At 49.0% G+C, this 18,763-nt stretch overlaps 1 protein-coding gene across 1 annotated transcript; it reads left to right on the top strand.

Moving 5' to 3' along the window:
* Positions 1-17,531: 17,531 nt before the first annotated feature.
* Positions 17,532-18,763, top strand: LOC109737497 (probable calcium-binding protein CML25/26). The gene has a single exon (XM_020296633.3). It carries the CDS (start codon positions 18,048-18,050, stop codon positions 18,501-18,503), a length of 456 nt encoding a protein of 151 aa, XP_020152222.1. The 5' UTR covers positions 17,532-18,047; the 3' UTR covers positions 18,504-18,763.

Here is an 18,763-nt window from a genome sequence, read left to right as displayed (position 1 = left end):
CCACTCACATGACCATTTGTAATCATTGATGGAAGCGCACACAATGTAATGGAGAAAGATAGCTGATACGTATCACTAACCTTGATGGCGAGTTGCACTGGCCGTTCACGAGGCCTTATCTCAGGAGCGGAGCTCGACTGGCGCGCCTTGATCTCCGGGAGAGTGCTAGGACAACGGATAAGTCCATCTCCAATGGCTATGGAGCCATGGGACCTCCCGCCACCAGATATCATCACCAGCTCTGGATCAATGGGACCCTGGCTCGGGTTAAAGTCCTCCCCTTTCCTCGCCTTCCCCTCATCTCTATATCTCACGAGCTTGTTGTGGGAGGAGATGTTGGTGAAGTTGTTTGCATCATCGAGGTCAGACTGAGAGAAAGCCTTGACTTTCTTGAAAGAGGCAGTGTGGGCCATGGCATACAGGTCGTACACCTCTGGCACCTTATCCACCTTATTGTGGCGTGCCTGAAAGAGAGAAATAATGTAAATTAGTAATAAAGGGCTCAAGCTAGCATGATGAATGAATTGCATGAATCATGAAGCAAACCACATACCCAGTTCCGCCCGAACTGATACAAGTTGGAGCTGCCTTGATGGTGTGGCACACCTTCCATTTGGGCACGTTTGTCCTTGGCCTCGTTGTGGAGGGCTAGCCATTCTTTCGAGCACCACTCATTGACCAACACCTCCCAACAATCCATCCGATCCGCACACCATCTCGGAGGCGCCTAAGTTAGCAAATAGAAACTTGAGCGCTACGGCTAAGAATTACTAAATGAAGGAACTTAAGTAGAAGGCCTTAAGAATTACCTTCATGTACTGCTCCTTACTCAGGAACTTATCGCGGCACGCCGGCTTGGTCTTCTTGATACCACGCAAGGCGTAGTAGTCTCGAACAGCCTGCACCCGAGCCTCGTGCCGTAAGTTCTGTAGTAGGCGCTTGCAGACGTTCTCGATAACATATGTCGCGTCCTCCTCGTATCCCTCCTCACACCTGTAGAATGTCTGCAATCAAATGAGACAATATTGATTAGTACAATTAATAACTAGCTAGTTGAAGATTTTTAAATGTGTAAAGGAGAAACTACCCAGAACTTTCTGATCACCATGTCTGCCCTCGTGTCGCACAAGACACCGTCGATAATCTCATCCGGCGGGGCCGGGGCAGCCAAGTAGTGCTCCCAGCTCAATCCAAGCTCTGGAAGCCGACCCTCACCAGGCAACGTGACAAACCCCGGGAAGTTTTGCCGGCAAAGAACTCCAAGGACGGAGTTGGGCCGGCGGACACTATGATGGTGGTCCCAACCCCTGCAGCATGACAAGGCCAACGCATTAGTTATTTGAAGAAACGTGAATGCAGAAGGTACAAAAATATTAAATGCACTTACGTACCTCTCCCCATCAGGGAAAATCAACCACCTCTGCTCGCGGGTCGCCGGCACGGACGGGAGCCGTGTAGCACCACGCTGGTAGACGGTGCCCCCCTCCTCCTCAATATCAGTCGGCTCCCCGCCATCATCAGCATGGCCACTCGGCTCCTCGGGCTGATCCGGCCAGGTACCCCATCCGGACGTGTGCTCCTCCGGGGTCTCGTGGGCCGAAGGCCAGTCGACCCGAGGCTCGTGGGCCCAAGACCCGTGGACCGGAGTCCGTGTAGCCTCCTCCTCGGACGAGTCCACCCTAGCAGTCACGTGCTCGGGTGAAACAGCTGGGGGTGGCGGCGAGGAAGGCGCCGTAGCAGTCACCCTACCTCCTCTCCCGCGACCACGTGCCCCACCTCCTCTCTTCCTACCTCGTCCCCTGCTGGGCACCGCGGTCGACGAAGAAGGGCCCGGAGGTGTCGCCATACTGTCCAGCAATGCTCGGCGGAGAGGTGCGTCTGGAATGGAAGACCTCAGACCACGCGCCGACGAAGAAGGGGCCTTGGCGCGCTCCCGACCAGCGCCCACCATCTTTCAACACCTGCCATGACAAACAGTAAACGAAATTAGTACAACATAAAAAAAGACCGACATGAATAATAATATGTGTATCACTTAAGTGTATCATCATCAAGTACAACATAAAAAAATTTAATACCTGACACTACTAATAATCTCTATCAGTATCATCAATAAATGCATAATCATCATCATCACTATAATCAATGACGGGCTCATAGGGTTCAGTGGCATCAACATGTGGAAGGCCACCTTGACGTAATCGGTCAAGTAATGACAGGTCATCCGCAGCAGTAACCTCTTCTTGTTCCGGCTCTTCTTGTTCCTCCTCTGGGGTGATGTCGGATTCACTGTCGCTGTCTACTTCAATGTTTTGGGGTGAAGTATAGCGGTTCTTGAAACGCTTTTTGGAAAGACGTGTCTCTTGGAAGAATTCTCCTTCATATGTGTCTGGGTTAATGTGAGGTTCATAATCCTCTTCCTTTGGGGGAGATAGTCTAGCACGTGGCGGCACTTCATAAACGACATCCCAACCTTTCAGATTTGGATTAGTTTGGCAGGCCCACGGTAGATAGAATACTTGGGTCGCCTGTTGAGCCGTAATATAGACATCAGGAACATCTAAATGGGTGCTTTGGTTGATTTCAACTAGCCCTATATGTTCATGAGTCCTTCTAGTCTCCTTTGGCTGAAACCAATAACATTTGAAGACTACGACATTCGGTGGGTTTTCACCATAGAATAGAAGTTCATAAATTGCTTCAACTCTCCCATAATACTCGGTACCTCCTTCGCCGATAGCAGATACACAACAATTTGTAGACTTTCGGTCGGCCATAGATAGCTCTTTGCCATAGGTACGAAAGCGATACCCGTTGATGTCGTATTTGTCAAATGAACGGACCTTATAGTCAAAACCATTAGCGACTTGTCTCAATTCGGCGTCCATAGACTCTAAATTAGCCTACAAGTTTAATATGAAAGGATTGTTGCATTACGCACAAATTAGCGAATGAAATGAAATTGTCTAATAGAAATTACCGTTTGTTTGAACCAAGAGATGAAACCGGGATAGCCGCCTCCTTGCTTTGCGAGAAGCTCATACTCTTCGACAGAATCCTTTTGGATCACCGCTCCATACGAGAATAAGGCGACGTATCGACTGTATGAAATATCCAGGAATAAGAGCAGTTCAAACGAAATAGAAGTTGCGAAACTATGTACCGAGAACTTACTCGATGTACGGCCGCACTTCTATCAGGTTGTTGAAGATATACAACGAAATGGTCCGCCATTGTTCGTTATCCAAAGATACTGGATTTGAAACACTGGCTGGTGCGAGATTCCCTTTGAATAGGCTAAGGTTGGATCCACCCTTTTTAGGGTCGTCAACATTGTACCGAGGCTTCGGATTATGCAAATGACGATTTTTGGCTTCGTAGTGTGCTGTCACGAAGTTTGCCGCCTCCTCAGTGATGAATGCCTCAGCCATCGATGCTTCAATTCTACGTTTATTTTTACATTTTTGTCGAAGCGTCTTCTGCATCCTCTCAGTTGGGTAGCACCAACGATTTTGCACGGGCCCCCCCCAATCTTGCCTCGGTCGGGAGATGCAAAATCAAATGTTGCATTGGATTAAAGAAGCCCGGTGGAAAGATCTTCTCTAACTTGCAGATCAACTCCGGCGCCAACTCTTCCATTTCTTCTAGCATGCCAGGCGATAGTTCTTTCGCACAAAGAACACGGAAAAAATAGCTGAGTTCTGCCAGTACTAGCCATTCATCCTCAGGGATGAAGCCACGCAACATCACCGGCATTACCCGCTCAATCCATATGTGCCAATCATGACTCTTGAGACCAAATATCTTCAATTTATCAAGACTGGCTCCCCTCTTTAGATTCGCTGCATACCCATCGGGGAACATCAACTGCATTTTCACCCACAAGATAATTTCCCTCATAGCTGGCCTTCCAAGATTGAACCATGCCTTTGGCTTCGTCCAGTTCTGCTTTCCTTTCGGTTCTTTCATGTTTTGTAACGGCCTATCACATAGCGCCTCCAGATCGACTCTAGCCTTAGTATTATCCTTTGACTTCCCATCTATGCCGAACAATGTACCAAAAAGTGCCTCGGCGATATTCTTCTCAGTGTGCATCACGTCGATGTTGTGTGGGCAAAGGAGGTCTTTGAAGTAAGGCAGATCCCATAAGCATGTTTTGTGAGTCCAGGCGTGCTTAGAATTATACCCCTTGAAGTACCCTGGATGCTCTGGATCTGGCTCGAGAGCGTTTAACTGATCCAGGGTCTGTTGGCCTGTCAATGCAGGTGGTGCAGAGTTTTTGACAACTCTACCTCTGATGAAGTTCTTCTTGTCTTTCCTGAACTTATGGCGAGGATTCAGGAACTGTCTATGCATGTCGAAGCAAGAAAACTTGCGACCGGCCTGAAGCCAACGAAACTCAAGAGCTCCCTTGCATGTGGGGCACGGGAACCTTCCATGCACACACCAGCCAACGAATAGCGCATACGCCGGCAAGTCATGCGTCGAGTACATGTACCAGACACGCATTATGAAGTTCCGTTTGCTATAGGCGTCGTATGTCTTGAACCCATTATCCCAGGCTTCTTGCAATTCGTCCTTAAGCGGCTGCATGTACACATTCATATTTTTCCCCGGATAGTTGGGCCCTGGAATTATCAACGTCGGGAAAATGTTCTTTCTTTGCATAATCTGTCCGGGGGGAGATTGAGTGGAAAGACAAATACGGGCCAACAACTGTATTGGGTTGCCGTCATACCAAACACACTGAACCCATCCGTGCTGATGCCGACTCGAGGATGCCTCGGATCTGCCGCTTTGTCACCATGTAATTCATCAAACTTTTTCCATGCAACACCATCCGATGTGTGTACAATCATCAGATTCCCATCTGCATCTAGTTCGGTTCTTTTGCCCGTTCTGTGCCATGTCATCTGTCTGGCCGTCTCTTCGACCATGAAAAGACGTTGAAGTCTTGGTACGATTGGCATATACCGAAGAACACTAACGGGGATTTTGGTATGTGTCTTCTCACCCATACCGTTGTCTACCACAACATACCTGGAAGACTTGCAAATGGGACAATAGTTCAAGTCCGCATAGTCAAGCCTAAACAAGACACATCCTTTCTCACAGGCATGTATCTTATCATAGGGCATCTTCAGTGCACGGAGGATTTTGTCCGACTGGTACAGGTTTGCAGGCATTACATGGCCTTTGGGTAGAAAGCGTCCAAATACTGTCATCATTGCATCGTAGCATTCTCTGCCCAAGTTGAACTGAGCCTTCAGAGCCATTACTTGTGAGATGGCATCCAACTGACAAAGCTCAGTGTGCTCATGGAGCGGACGTTTTGAAGACTCCAACATTTCATTGAAGGCCTTTGCAGATTCCTCCATCTCCTTGTCCGAATCTCGAGCATCATCGAAGTCTTGCACCATGTTTTCCATCCCGGTACCATGCTCGTCGGTGCGACAACGATCCACCTCAGCTCGGTCACGTTGGGCAGACTCACCATGAAATGTCCACACCGTATAATCGGGCGTAAAACCACTCTTCTACAGGTGTTTGCCCATTTCAGCCTCTGTCCACTTTTCCCAATTGTCGCACCGTAAACAGGGGCACCAGGTTTTCCTCTGGCCATTTGCAAATGCGGCTCGCACAAACCCCTTGGTTTTTGTGAACCATTCAGTGCTCCATTTGTTCTGACCAGTGTGACCGGTGTACATCCACGCACGATCACTCATCTTGACTTTCAGAGCTACTAGACACACAACAAATATATATATATATATATAATTCACCATGTATATATTCATCAGTTGATCTACTTTGTCAATTTTATTACGTCCATGCAACCTACACTCTAATAGGTAATGATAGGTCCTAATCCCACCCGAGTATGTTTAGATTGGGTTCATTTTCCCATGCTATGCTCCGAATCCTACGCAAAATTTCGGCATCACCTCCCCGCTGTTCTCCCGATACACGTCTCTGCAATAAACAGAGAGGATGTGTACCCGGAGAAGAACAGGGGAGGCACTGACGAAATTTATGCGTCGGATCCGGAGCAAAGCATATGGGAAAATGAACCCAATCTAAACATACTCGGGCTGTCCATGGATAACGTTGGACAATTCGAAAGAATCAAGGTTATAAATATGCAAATGCATGCATATTTATAAGTATGACGCTTTCGAACGGGAGACACATATTGGTTACGCATACTGATGATTCAATCCACATATATAGCTAGCTATCAAGTTTCATCGAAATAGATCAAATAATTAATGGGGGAGGAGGACATGTCATTTGTGCTCACAACGAACGAAGGGGCAGAGCTCGTCAAACGCACGGCGAGGTCGTCGAACACCAAACCTCGCAGCGATGAAACAACTGCACATTTAAAACTACCCGATCAACACAATTATATATGATGTTTTTCATAACAAAATCGAAAAATATATGACCTAACTAATAATTCACAAATATATGACCCCGTCGGCCTCTGGAAGGCCAAAGAACACCTTTTCGAGAGGTGTCGGGGGTCGGGGTGTCGTGTCAGTGTCGGGGTGCCGTGTCGGGGTCGGGGTCGGGGTCTCGGGGTCGGTGTGTCGGGTCGGGGTGCCGGGTCGGGGTCGGGGTGCCGTGTCGGTGTCGGGGTCGGGGTGTCGGGTCAGGCTCGGGGTCGGGGTGTCGGGGTCGGGGTCAGGGTGTCGGGGGTCGGGGGTCGGGGTCTAGGGGTCGGGGTGTCGTGTCGGGGTGCCGGGTCGGGGTCGGAGTGCCGTGTCGGGTCGGGTTTTTTTTCCTCTTTTTTCCTTTTCTTCTTCTTCCTCTTCTTCCTTTTCTTCCTTTTCTTCCTTTTTTTCCTTCTTCTTCTTCTTCTTCTTCCTCCTTTCCTTTTTCCTCTTCTTCTTCTCCTCCTCTCCTCTTTTTTCTTCTTCTTCTTCCTCTTCTTCTTTTTTCTTCTCCTCCTCTTCTTCTTCTTCCTTTCCTTTTTCCTCTTCTTCTTCTCCTCCTCTCCTCTTTTTTTTTTCTTCTTCTTCTTTCCTCAAACTAAACTAAACCTAAAACTAAACCTAAAACTAAACCTAAAACTAAAACTAAATCTAAACTAAACATAAACCTAAAACTAAAAAAAAAAAAAAAAAAAGGAAAAAACTAAATCTAAACCTAAAACTAAACTAAAACTAAACCTAAAACTAAAACTAAAACTAAATCTAAACTAAACATAAACCTAAAACTAAAAAAAAGAAAAAAAAAGGAAAAAAAAGAGGAGGTAGAGCTCACCTGGGGCAGGGCCGGTGGAGGAGGTGGCCGGTGGAGGAGGGGGGCGGGGCGGCGGCGCCGGGCCCGGGGCGGTGGGGCGCGGGGGGGCCGGGGCGCGGCGGCGCCGAGACGGTAGGGCGGCGGGGGCGACGGGGCGGGGCCGGTGGGGGAGGTAGCCGGTGGAGGAGGGGGGCGGGGCAGCCTGGGGCGGCGGCGCCGGGCCTGGGGCGGTGGGGCGCGGGGGGGCGGGGCGCGGCGGCGCCGAGACGGTAGGGCGGCGGGGGCTACGGGGCGGGGGGGCGGTGGGGCGCCGGGTGGTGGGGCGACGGCGCCGGGCGGCAGTGGCGACGGGGCGGGGGGGCGGTGGGGCGCCGGGTGGTGGGGCGACGGCGCCGGGCGGCAGTGGCGACGGGGCGGGGGGCCGGTGGGCGGCGGGGTGGTGGGGCGACCGGGCGGCGGCGAGTGGTGGGGGCGGCGGCGCGCGTGTGAAGAGCAGGGAGAGAAACAGGGCGGGGTGGGGCGCGGCTGTTAGATATGTTAAATCTTTGCCGTCCGCCCCCTTTGTCGTCCGCTTTTTTGCTCTTTGCCGTCTGCTAGCAGACGGCAAAGAGGGGGGCCGTTAAGTTTTTTTTAAGCAGCTCGTCAGTGGGGCCCCCTCCCTCTTTGCCGTCAGCTAGCCGACGGCAAAGAATCTTTGCCGTCAGCTAGCCGACGGCAAAGAACTGGCTGATGGCAAAGAAAGTCTTTGCCATCAGCCAGTTCTTTGCCGTCAGCTTTTGGGTAGCTAATGGCAAAGAGCTTCTTTGCCGTCTGCTAGCTGACGGCAAAGAGCTGGCAGATGGCAAAGTAGCTGATTCCAGTAGTGGTTGGTTAAATGAAACATATCGAGAGCAAAGTAAGAAGGTACAATAAGAAGTTTCAAACGGATAGATAATCGTTCGATGCCTGAACCAAAGTGTGATAGGAGTCTAGAGCAACGAGAATAAGTATTGCGTCTGAAACCAGAATGGATCACTAGGAAGATGACCCATGAATTACATACGAAATCAAGCGCGAGGAATAACTTTGGCAACAAGGTGTACAGGAGAGTCAGGTTTCGATCATGTGGAACTGTGGGTTATGGGCCCACTATGTGGGTTAAAAGTAGGAAGGGTTATGACGTCTTGCACGATCATGTAAGCAAGGCATGTCAGAGGATAGCCAATCAGTTATGTCGGCAACAACATCGGTACCAAGGGCGAGGGACGAAGAGAACCATTTTCCTGCTCGTTGAACGAGGCGGACCAATAGGCAAAGTTCTCGTCCATCGGTGGCTACCGGAGTGTCATCAACAATAGTAACAGGGTCTTGCTGACAGAATTGTACACCGAGGTGTTTACATAGGCAGGAGAATATTACTGCTTAGATCATACATATCACAAGAAAGGTTAAACCAAACAATGGAAAGGAAAATATGATTATCAGATTAAACAGAACAATGGAAAGGAAAGTGTGTTTAAAACACATATTTCAAGGGTATATCCTTCCCAAGGACAAGCAGAGCATGATATCCATAACAGGATATAATGTAGAAAACTCTTTAGGTAAGGGAAGAGAAATTTCATGACATTACCCATACAGCGGTGTTTGGATAATTGAGCAGCAAACATTTAGCATTGGGCTTCAAATGTTCTTGTTAAAAAACGGAGTACCATAGACATGCTTCGAGATAGCATTGACATGGTCAACAGGTGAAAATCAGACTTTGGGAACAAAAAGGATCCATCAGGAACAACTTATAGAATAAGTCTTACAATTTCCTCACGGAAGAATGACTAACCTTGCCAAAAAGGAAACTATAACAATAGGTCCTCCGGCCAGGTGTGTTAGGCATGACATCACCTTACCGGGTCATAAATAGACCAATGTTATAACTCTTGGAAATATGTTCCAACCATCATATCTGACCGAGATTCAGATCTGATTGGTGTCAGGATAACTCAGACTCAGGATGCCTGAGAAGAAAGGTGCAACACAAATTGTCAAAACGACATCGAAGATTCTCGGGAGATGAACTATGGAAGCGAGTTCCGAACAAGGGTTCATCATTAAGTCAAGGAGAGGTGAGGAGGTGACTGATTGACTCAGCGACAATCCATTGAGATTTCCAAAAGATGGATTTCCACAACTATGTGAACAAGGAGATAACATTAGCTAGATCGAATGACTTAATGATGTATGCTCGAGGAAAACATACACAATTAAACATTGGTTGAAAGGTGCACCCGAATATGGGCTTAGGTAGCATGATCAATGTTAGAATGGTGATTCGATAACCAATACACAAGGAATGAAACTATCGTTCATTAACTTACAAGCAATAGGGTTGCTGGAAGTTTTGAATTTTACACATCACAGTTCATTTGTGGGTACTTCGGTTAAAATCAACATGGGGACCAAGAACTGAATGTAGACGGCAAGATGTATTACTATATCAAGAATTCTTAAGAGGTGGTGAAATTCTCACGACATTCTTGATATAAAAGATGGTAATACTCCAAAGTAAAGAAGAACAAATGCTGGATAGCAAGGATCTCAAGGTATAACACAAAACATGAACAAGTTTGTGTTGGGGGGAGGCAAGAATGTTGTCGATGATAACACAATTCATCGAGGGGCAAGGATGGTATTTCTCATCCTGAATTTCGACACACAACTTGGAAGAAGTCAAACTGTTGACAATGATCACGACAAATTTGTCGAGAGGTTTTCAAGAAGATGTAATTGATCGACGATGACATCAAGTCAAAGGAATGATGAAAGCGAAAGGTTATTGGAACCACGGGTAGGACACAAACTCGAAATCAAGGTTGCTGTTCAAGGAGAAGTGATATGACGAGGAAGATCGACGCAAGATTAGCTCACTGTCGAAATTTGTGCGCTGGGAAGGACCAGGTAGCACAGTTAAAATCGGCACGATAATGACATAGCCGAGCAGGCTAGGGATGACGTGATCGAGTACGAACTCGTAAGCAAAGGATATTACTAAGAGTTGTTTAATCGTGATGCGGACTCGATTCAGTTATCGATGTCCTTGAGTGTTTAATAACTCGGAGCCCGTGAAAAAATGGAATCAATGAGAATGTAATACTTGATGGAGAACTCATAAGAAGTTATGCAGTTCCGTGATAATCTCGAGATACCAGGGGGGTAATACTCGACGACAAACCAAAGTAGAGGTTGGACTGGGGTATTGCTCTTATAGAAGACAAGTGCTTAAACTTGTACGAGAAATGATATTTAAAGGAGAACATGGTCGGAACCACGATTGCAAAAGGCCAGATCCCAGATATAAGATGAACTTATACCGAGGGAATAATTAACTTAAGAGAAGCTTTAATGATAAGATCTACATCGTGTCCATGGGCATGAACACAAAGTTCAAGGTCGACCCCCACTTCTCCAATGCATAACCTTTTATCCACTTCTCGTTATCGAAGTTGTAGTGTTGAAAAGTTATCTGGCGAAGCACCAGAAGAGTATGACTCGTGAAAACTTCCGGGTTCACACGGTTTTAGAGAAGGTATAGGTTCAACCCATCGGGGCATCTTAGAAACATATACCACAAGCTTCAAGAGTAAATATCACCAGCTCGAAAGCAGAGCAAGGTTGAGAAAGCAGAGGATACAATTTACCAAAGGCATTATGTATCCGAGGGAAGGCTCGCAAGGTTATTGAATATGAAGGACGCTGTCGGATAAAATCCATTAAAGGATCTGCCGGTACATAACAGAGCTGATGTGAGCATCGACACACAACCAGAGGAAGTAACAATGCAAAGGCATTGGATTATAGAAACAACTGACTAATCCAGAGCTCAAATGCAAAGGAATTATGATTTTCAAATCAAGGGATCAGAAGCAATGTTCTGATTAGGGATGGATAAGTTGAATAGTCTTAGGGATACAATCGACGGTAATTTGATTAGTCGAGAACCAGCTCATGTTAAAAAAATGGCGTCTGAGCCGGAAGGATGAATTCTAGGATATGATTGAGGATTGCGAGCATTCGCAACATATTGAATCAATGGACTCAAAATGATATTTGACAAAGGATGCCAATAAGATTACCAGACTTAAGGGATTAACCATAATGCAAGCAAGCAAGAATTTTAAGAGCAAGAGGATGCTCAGGATTTTTGGAAGATCGAATGGTATTTCGAAAACTTTTGTGAAACACATGAACAACTGGGAAAGAGCGGATACTCGATAAGCGTGAGGAATTATCCGTAAGGGTATTCATGAGGCAAGAACTGTATAGCAGTAAGCTCAAAGGATTCTTGGAACAACGGAGAGCGGTTCGGGGCTTCTTGTATTAACAAGATCAACTTGGAATAGAATTAAGAACGACGGTTGTAAGTATTTATCCATAGGGATAGATCAGTGGTAGGGAATTGCAAAAGCAACGAGCACAAAGTCTCGAAAGAGTATCGGGGAGTAACTTCGAAATCTTCTGGTGCAGTAGGCGATCATCTCTGATAAGGGGCTCTCCGGGAGAAGTGGTTACGAGAACCTAGAGTCAAATTTAGTAAAATCATTTAACCCGAATAGAAGAGAGATCAGAGTCCCAGAGTAAGGATCAAGGAGTAAAAGATCCTAATACCACCCAATGGCGACGTGGGCCCGTAAGCCACACAGCCATGTTAGTAAAAGTTTTTCAATGACTAGACTCGACTTCGGCCAAGGAGTTGGAAAGGGGGATTCCTATAGGCAGTTGGCTCTGATACCAACTTGTGACGCCCCCGATTCGACCGTACACTAATCATGCACGCAAATGTGTACGATCAAGATCAGGGACTCACGGAAGATATCACAACACAACTCTACAACATAAATAAGTCATACAAGCATCATAATACAAGCCAGGGGCCTCGAGGGCTCGAATACAAGTGCTCGATCATAGACGAGTCAGCGGAAGCAACAATATCTGAGTACAGACATAAGTTAAACAAGTTTGCCTTAAGAAGGCTAGCACAAAAGTAGCAACGATCGAAAAGGCAAGGCCTCCTGCTTGGGACCTCCTAACTACTCCTCGAAGCCGAACTCCATGTAGAATCATCCTCGGGATCTCTAGCTCCTGGACTCCAGCATCTGGTTGCGACAACCAGGTATAGAAAGGGGAAAAGAGGGAGAAAAGCAACCGTAAGTACTCATCCAAAGAACTTGCAAGCAAGGAGCTACACTACATATGCATGGGTATATGTGTAAAGGGCCATATCGGTGGATTGAACTGCAGAATGCCAGAATAAGAGGGGGATAGCTAATCCTGTCGAAGACTACGCTTCTGGCCACCTCCATCTTGCAGCATGTAGAAGAGAGTAGATGGTAAGTTCACCAAGTAGGATCGCATAGCATAATCCTACCCGGCGATCCCCTCCTCGTCGCCCTGTTAGAGAGCGATCGCCGGGTTGTATCTGGCACTTGGAAGGGTGTGTTTTATTAAGTATCCGGTTCTAGTTGTCATAAGGTCGAGGTACAACTCTGGGTTGTCCTTTTACCGAGGGACACGGCTATTCGAATAGATAAACTTCCCTGCAGGGGTGCACCACATAACCCAACACGCTCGATCCCATTTGGCCGGACACACTTTCTGGGTCATGCCCGGCCTCGGAAGATCAACACGTCGCAGCCCCACCTAGGCTCAACAGAGGGGTCAGCACGCTGGTCTAAATCCTATGCGCGCAGGGGTCTGGGCCCATCGCCCATTGCACACCTGCACGTTGCGTACGCGGCCGGAAGCAGACCTAGCCTAGCACGCGTTCCAGTCCAATCCGGCACGCGCCGCTCCGTCGCTGACGTCACGAAGGCTTCGGCTGATACCACGACGTCGAGTGCCCATAACTGTTCCCGCGTAGTTGGTTAGTGCGTATAGACCAAATGGCCAGACTCAGATCAAATACCAAGATCTCGTTAAGCGTGTTAAGTATCCGCGAACACCGACCAGGGCCAGGCCCACCTCTCTCCTAGGTGGTCCCAACCTGCCATGTCGCTCCGCCAGAAAGTAACAGTCGGGGGCCGTCAGGAACCCAGGCCCACCTCTACCGGGATGGAGCCACCTGTCCTTTCAGCCCCCTCATCAGAATCACTTGCGGGTACTCAACGAGCCGACCCGACTTTAGTCACCACATGTGTCATGTATATAAAGTATATAGTATATACCCGTGATCACCTCCCGAAGTGATCACGGCCCAGTAGTATAGCATGGCAGACGGACAAGAGTGTAGGGCCAGATGGAACACTAGCATCCTATACTAAGCAGTAGGATAGCAGGTAAGGGTAACAACTGTAGCAACAATCACAGGCTATGCAACAGAATAGGATTAACCGAAATCAGTAAGATGCTACACTACTCTAATGCAAGCAGTATAGAGAAGAATAGGCGATATCTGGTGATCAAGGGGGGGGCTTGCCTGGAAGCTCAGCCGAGAAGGAGGGGTCGTCAACACCGTAGACGTACTGGGTAGGAGCGGCGTCAGTCTCGGTGTCTAACGAGAGAAGAGGGGGAAGAAACAATAAATATAATGCAAACATAAGCATGACGGTGCATGACAAGACAATGCGCGGTGCTAGGTGTGCCCTAACGCGGTAGGCGGTGATACCGACGAAGGGGGGAAACATCCGGGAAAGTATCCCCGGTGTTTCGCGTTTTCGGACAGATGAACCGGAGGGGGAAAGTTGCGAGTTTGCTATGCTAGGGATGTGTGGCGGACGAACGGGTTGCGTATCCGGATTCGTCTCGTCGTTCTGAGCAACTTTCATGTACAAGGTATTTTCATCCGAGTTATAGATTATTTTATATTAATTTCTAAAGTTTTAAATCATTTTCTAGAATTAGCAGATTATTTTAATTCGAAATTGCATTTATGATGTCAGCATGACATCAGCGATCAGTTTGACCGTTGACCAGTCAAGCTGACGGGTGGGTCCCACTGTCATAGACCGTTTATCTAATCAAATAATTATGGTTAATTAACAGGGTTAATTAGATTAATTAAGTTAATTAATTATCTTAATTAATTATATTATTATTATTCTTCTTTTTTTAATCCATTTTGTTCTGGGGCTGGGCCCACATGTCATTGGCCCTAGGGGCCTTAGCGGGTTAGGGCGGCGGTTAACGGGGCGGGCGCTCGTGCCCGAGGCCATAGCAGCAGGCCGAGCACGGCGGCAGAGGAGCACGACGCGGGGAGGCCGCAGGGCACGCGCGCGGGCCGCAGCAGCAGCAGACAGAGCACCGCCGGCGGCCGCCGGCGCACACACTGGGTGCGGCCGGTGCGCGGGTCATGCGCGCGGGGATGCACGGGAGCGCACTGGGGCATGGCCAGGGCGCGGCCCGGCCATGGTGAGTGCGGGGCCGGAGCGCGAGAGGCGGGCTCCAGCGACGGAAGCAGAGGGGGAGAGGAGAGGGGCGAGGCTCACGGGCGGTGCAGGGGAACGGCAGCGTGCTCGAGGAGGAGGAGACGACGACGGTGGGCGGCTCCGACGAAGCAGTGGCGGGACGAGGCGGCGGCGGCGTGCGTGGACGGCGTCCGGCGAAGAGGGGGGGCGAGGACGAGCGACGGAGACGGAGACGGGGAGGCGGCACCGACAACGGCAAGTGGCGGGGCGGCTGCGACGAGGGTTCCGGGCGGCGGCGGCGAACGCCCCTGATCCGATCTGGAACGGGGAGGGGCAGAGGGGGAGTGGAACGAGTCGGCGGGGGGGGGAGTGGAGCAACTGGGGGAGGGGGTTAGGGTTTCGGGGTGAGAGGCCATATAGGCCAAGGCTGGGCCGGCCTGCCCAGGGTGGCTGTGGCCAGCCGGCTGAGCCGAGGCCCAGTTGGCCACCGGGGGGGGTTCTTTTACCTCTTTTTTTTTGTTGTTGGTCTTGTTTTTTTCTTTTTCTTTTATTTATTTTCCTACTCTGTTTTAATTCAACTTAAACTATTTATGCATTTGTAAAAGTGTGGTACCTTCACCTTAAATACCTAGGCATTATTTGACACACTCCGAACATTTTTGTTTTAATGTTTGAAAACTTTTATTGTTTGACTTTATTCTAAATTTGAATTTGAACGGGTTTTGAATCAACGCGAGGTTATCAACAGTAACTAAGGTGACGTCGCACCATTAGCAGAGAATTACTGTAGCTTAATTATCCGGGCGTCACACTTTCCACCACAGAAGCACCACATCCGTTGTCATCATGTCATAGGCAACAAGAGAGCGCGCTGTGTCACTAGTCATCAGCCTTTGCATCACCGTGCCACAACAGAAGACCTGCGGCCAGCATCACCACACGAGCTTTGTCAGGAGATGGCCACTGGCAGCAATGGGGGGCGAGTGATGGGGCTAGTGGTGAAACATGCGTCACCTAGGCTTAGACGACATGGTGGTTAGCGAGTCTAGTTCCTTTTTAACAAAGAGTGAATTTTATTAACTCAAAATAGAGCATCAAGGTTATACGAACACAATAAGTACACACCCGAACTCTCCATAGTTAGGATGCATGCCTACACCAATGCGTACACACACACATAAATCAACTCTGAAGCGATCAAAACAATGACCAACAAGTCACAGTAGCGACCCTATTCACGTCAACTACCTCTTGACATCATAAGTACCATGATAAGAGTTCTCCAACAATAACGCATTCAGGAAGGGGAATGACGCTCAAGCACCACAGTTGTCATATCCAACCACCAAAGGCCACATCATTGGTTTTCGCACTAAAAACAAGTCTGGGCAAATCAGAGTAATGCCTCTAACAAGGTAATGACAGAAGAAACATCACCATTGCCAGATATAACCAAATAGGGTCAAACCTTGGGTTTTCACCCCCAAACTCGAGACTGGTACTTGAGAAGCACCACCAAATCAATCAAGATATGTTTTCGCCATTACTTCCTGCGATCGCAGCAGCTACATGCATAACATTGTATTGACGTGAGATGTCATGCAAGTAAATACCCTCCTCGCACAACTAGACAATTGATCTTTGATAAGAGTCGGTCACCACCAAAGACTCCAACAACGAAGGTCGCTGTCGAATATTGCGACGGAGGCCAGGGAGGAATGTCACCGGCACAGCAAAATCCCAATTCGGGAGGCTCCGGCAATCCCATACCATCCTCATGCTCCGTCCTTCTCGTCCATGGCGGCAAAATTAGTCGGCAAAATACTCGTCGTTGTCGCTGGATCTGAAGATCTAAGATCCCCCGTCCCATCACGGCAATCACCTAGTAGCGCAGGACCATTGTCATCACATGCGCGCCTGAACAGTGAACCCCCATATTAGAACGTGGCGGCCCGACGCTGTCGGCCTGTGTACCTGCTAATGGAATCGTGGTCACCGACGTCTCAACCCCAGAGACCATCGACCCGGACATAAAAATCGTCGTCATGGTTGCAAATCCATGCCCTCCACCTCAAGTCATCGTTCATATGTCGCACGTCCGGAGTAACGCCACCAAATGCCAGACCAGGCCCGATCAGCGCAGCCGCAACAACCCCAAGTACCACGCCGTTGAGAGGAGCCATCGCGCCGCCATCCGTCACAGCACCGCTAGATCTGGGCCACACTCTCACCCAACGGTCGCCGCCACCATGAATGAGCCCCATCGCATCCACCCAGCATCCTGGCGCAGCACCACGCCACCGCACCTCTGCGCCTGACATCCGCTCGCGCCACTCTCTTAAGAGTCGCACACCGATGCCGCCCTCGCATCACCAGGCAAGCCTCCCCGCAATCCGCCCGCGAGAAACGCCTCGCCCCCACCTTCCCTGGCGCCCGCTCAGACTTTGCCGGTAGCCCTTGAGTGACGACACGACAAGATGAGAGGAGGGAGGAGGGCCTAGCGGCATCGGCGGCGGCTAGGGTTCCTCCGTGCCGCTAGGGTAGGTGAGGCGATGGTGAGGGCTCTTTTTCTTCTATTTGAATTCAGTTCCTGTTGACCGAAATTATTAGGCAGTTGACGTGCAATTAAGCTCTAGGGAGCTACATACCGCTGCCACACGCCGTGCGCGAGTAATGCTAGACCAACTTAAAGTACAATTTTTACGTGATAGCAAACGTGGAGACCCGTAAAAATCAGGGGCCGATAGAATTAATTAGGCAGGTTACATAGGATTTTGTAGATGAATTACATAGGTGTAGCATTTTCGCCATCACTTCCTGAGTCAATGGTGATAGCGCCCACGGCGGTGCCGACCGTTGATGTCCGCGTTGCCAAGCCTCATTACCTATACCACCTCATATCGATCAATCCACATGTTGAACACCGTTATTGTCTACGTATCCATGCTGTGTTCTTCTTTCTTTTTTTCGATACATGAGCAAGCATTTGACTCTGGGTCATTAATATATTTTCCTGGGAATTTAGAGGCCGACGCACGACGACGCCACGATACTCCATGATCTATCATCATGGTGTACGCGTGAACTACTACCAAAATGAATAAGGAAATTAAGGTGTCCTTGCTAACGCATTGTTTCGTCCATCATAAATTTGGTCAAGGCAATTATACGCATACGGAATACAAAAACACGCATATATGTGCTGTAGAAGAATGACACGGAAACTCAGCTGTCTATAGCTAACCAACTTCATGCTTCATGTTGATTTATGTTCGCGTGCGTTCTATATATATACCCCGCCACGCGCTCCATATTATCATCAACCGCTTCAAGGCACACAAATCAAGCTCCTAGATCCCAACTAGCTAGTCAGCTGCAAAACTCAGTGAAAAGGAAGCAAGATCGACGAATACTCACTCGATCATGGTGGCCATGGTGGTGCCGTCGGTGTTCGCCGCCTTCGACAAGGACGGCGACGGCAAGGTGTCCGCGTCCGACCTGCGGTGCGGCATGGCGGCGACCCTGGGCGAGGACGTGTCGGAGGAGGAGGCGGCGGTGATCCTGGCCGCGGTGGACGCCGACGGCGACGGGCTGCTGACCCAAGAAGAGTTCTCGAGGCTAGCCGCCGGTGCCCACGAAGAGGACGACGTCGACGTGAGGCAACGCTGTCTGAGGGAGGCGTTCGGGATGTACGCATCATCATCCACGGAAGCCACGATGACGACGATGATTACGCCGGCGAGCCTGAGGCGGACGCTGAGCAGGCTGGGCTCTCACGAACTGGGCGTGGACGAGTGCACGGCAATGATCTGCAGATTTGACCTCGACGGCGACGGTGCCCTCTCGTTCGATGAGTTCCAGGTCATGATGATGGCCTGATCATCGACTCTCTTCTTGGCATTTTTCTAGACAGATATGATTTTCCACTTAATGCATCGATCGATCACATGTATTTGTACGTGTTCATTCTTTCTTTGATTTGCTCGCACGATCACCCTCGATTTTTGTGAATACGTGTACAGATCCATTTGGAGTTACACCTCTTCCAAAAATAGCTCAGCAACTCAACTCCCCAATGCCAAAAAAAAAACTCAACTCCCCAATGCATAGATGCTTAACTTGTTGTTACTAAGCTCACT

The sequence above is a fragment of the Aegilops tauschii genome, chromosome 4, assembly GCF_002575655.3.
Source record: "Aegilops tauschii subsp. strangulata cultivar AL8/78 chromosome 4, Aet v6.0, whole genome shotgun sequence".
Classification (NCBI taxonomy): domain Eukaryota; kingdom Viridiplantae; phylum Streptophyta; class Magnoliopsida; order Poales; family Poaceae; genus Aegilops; species Aegilops tauschii.
Note: the sequence above shows the minus strand (reverse complement) of the source record. Positions and strands in the feature narration are given on the sequence as shown.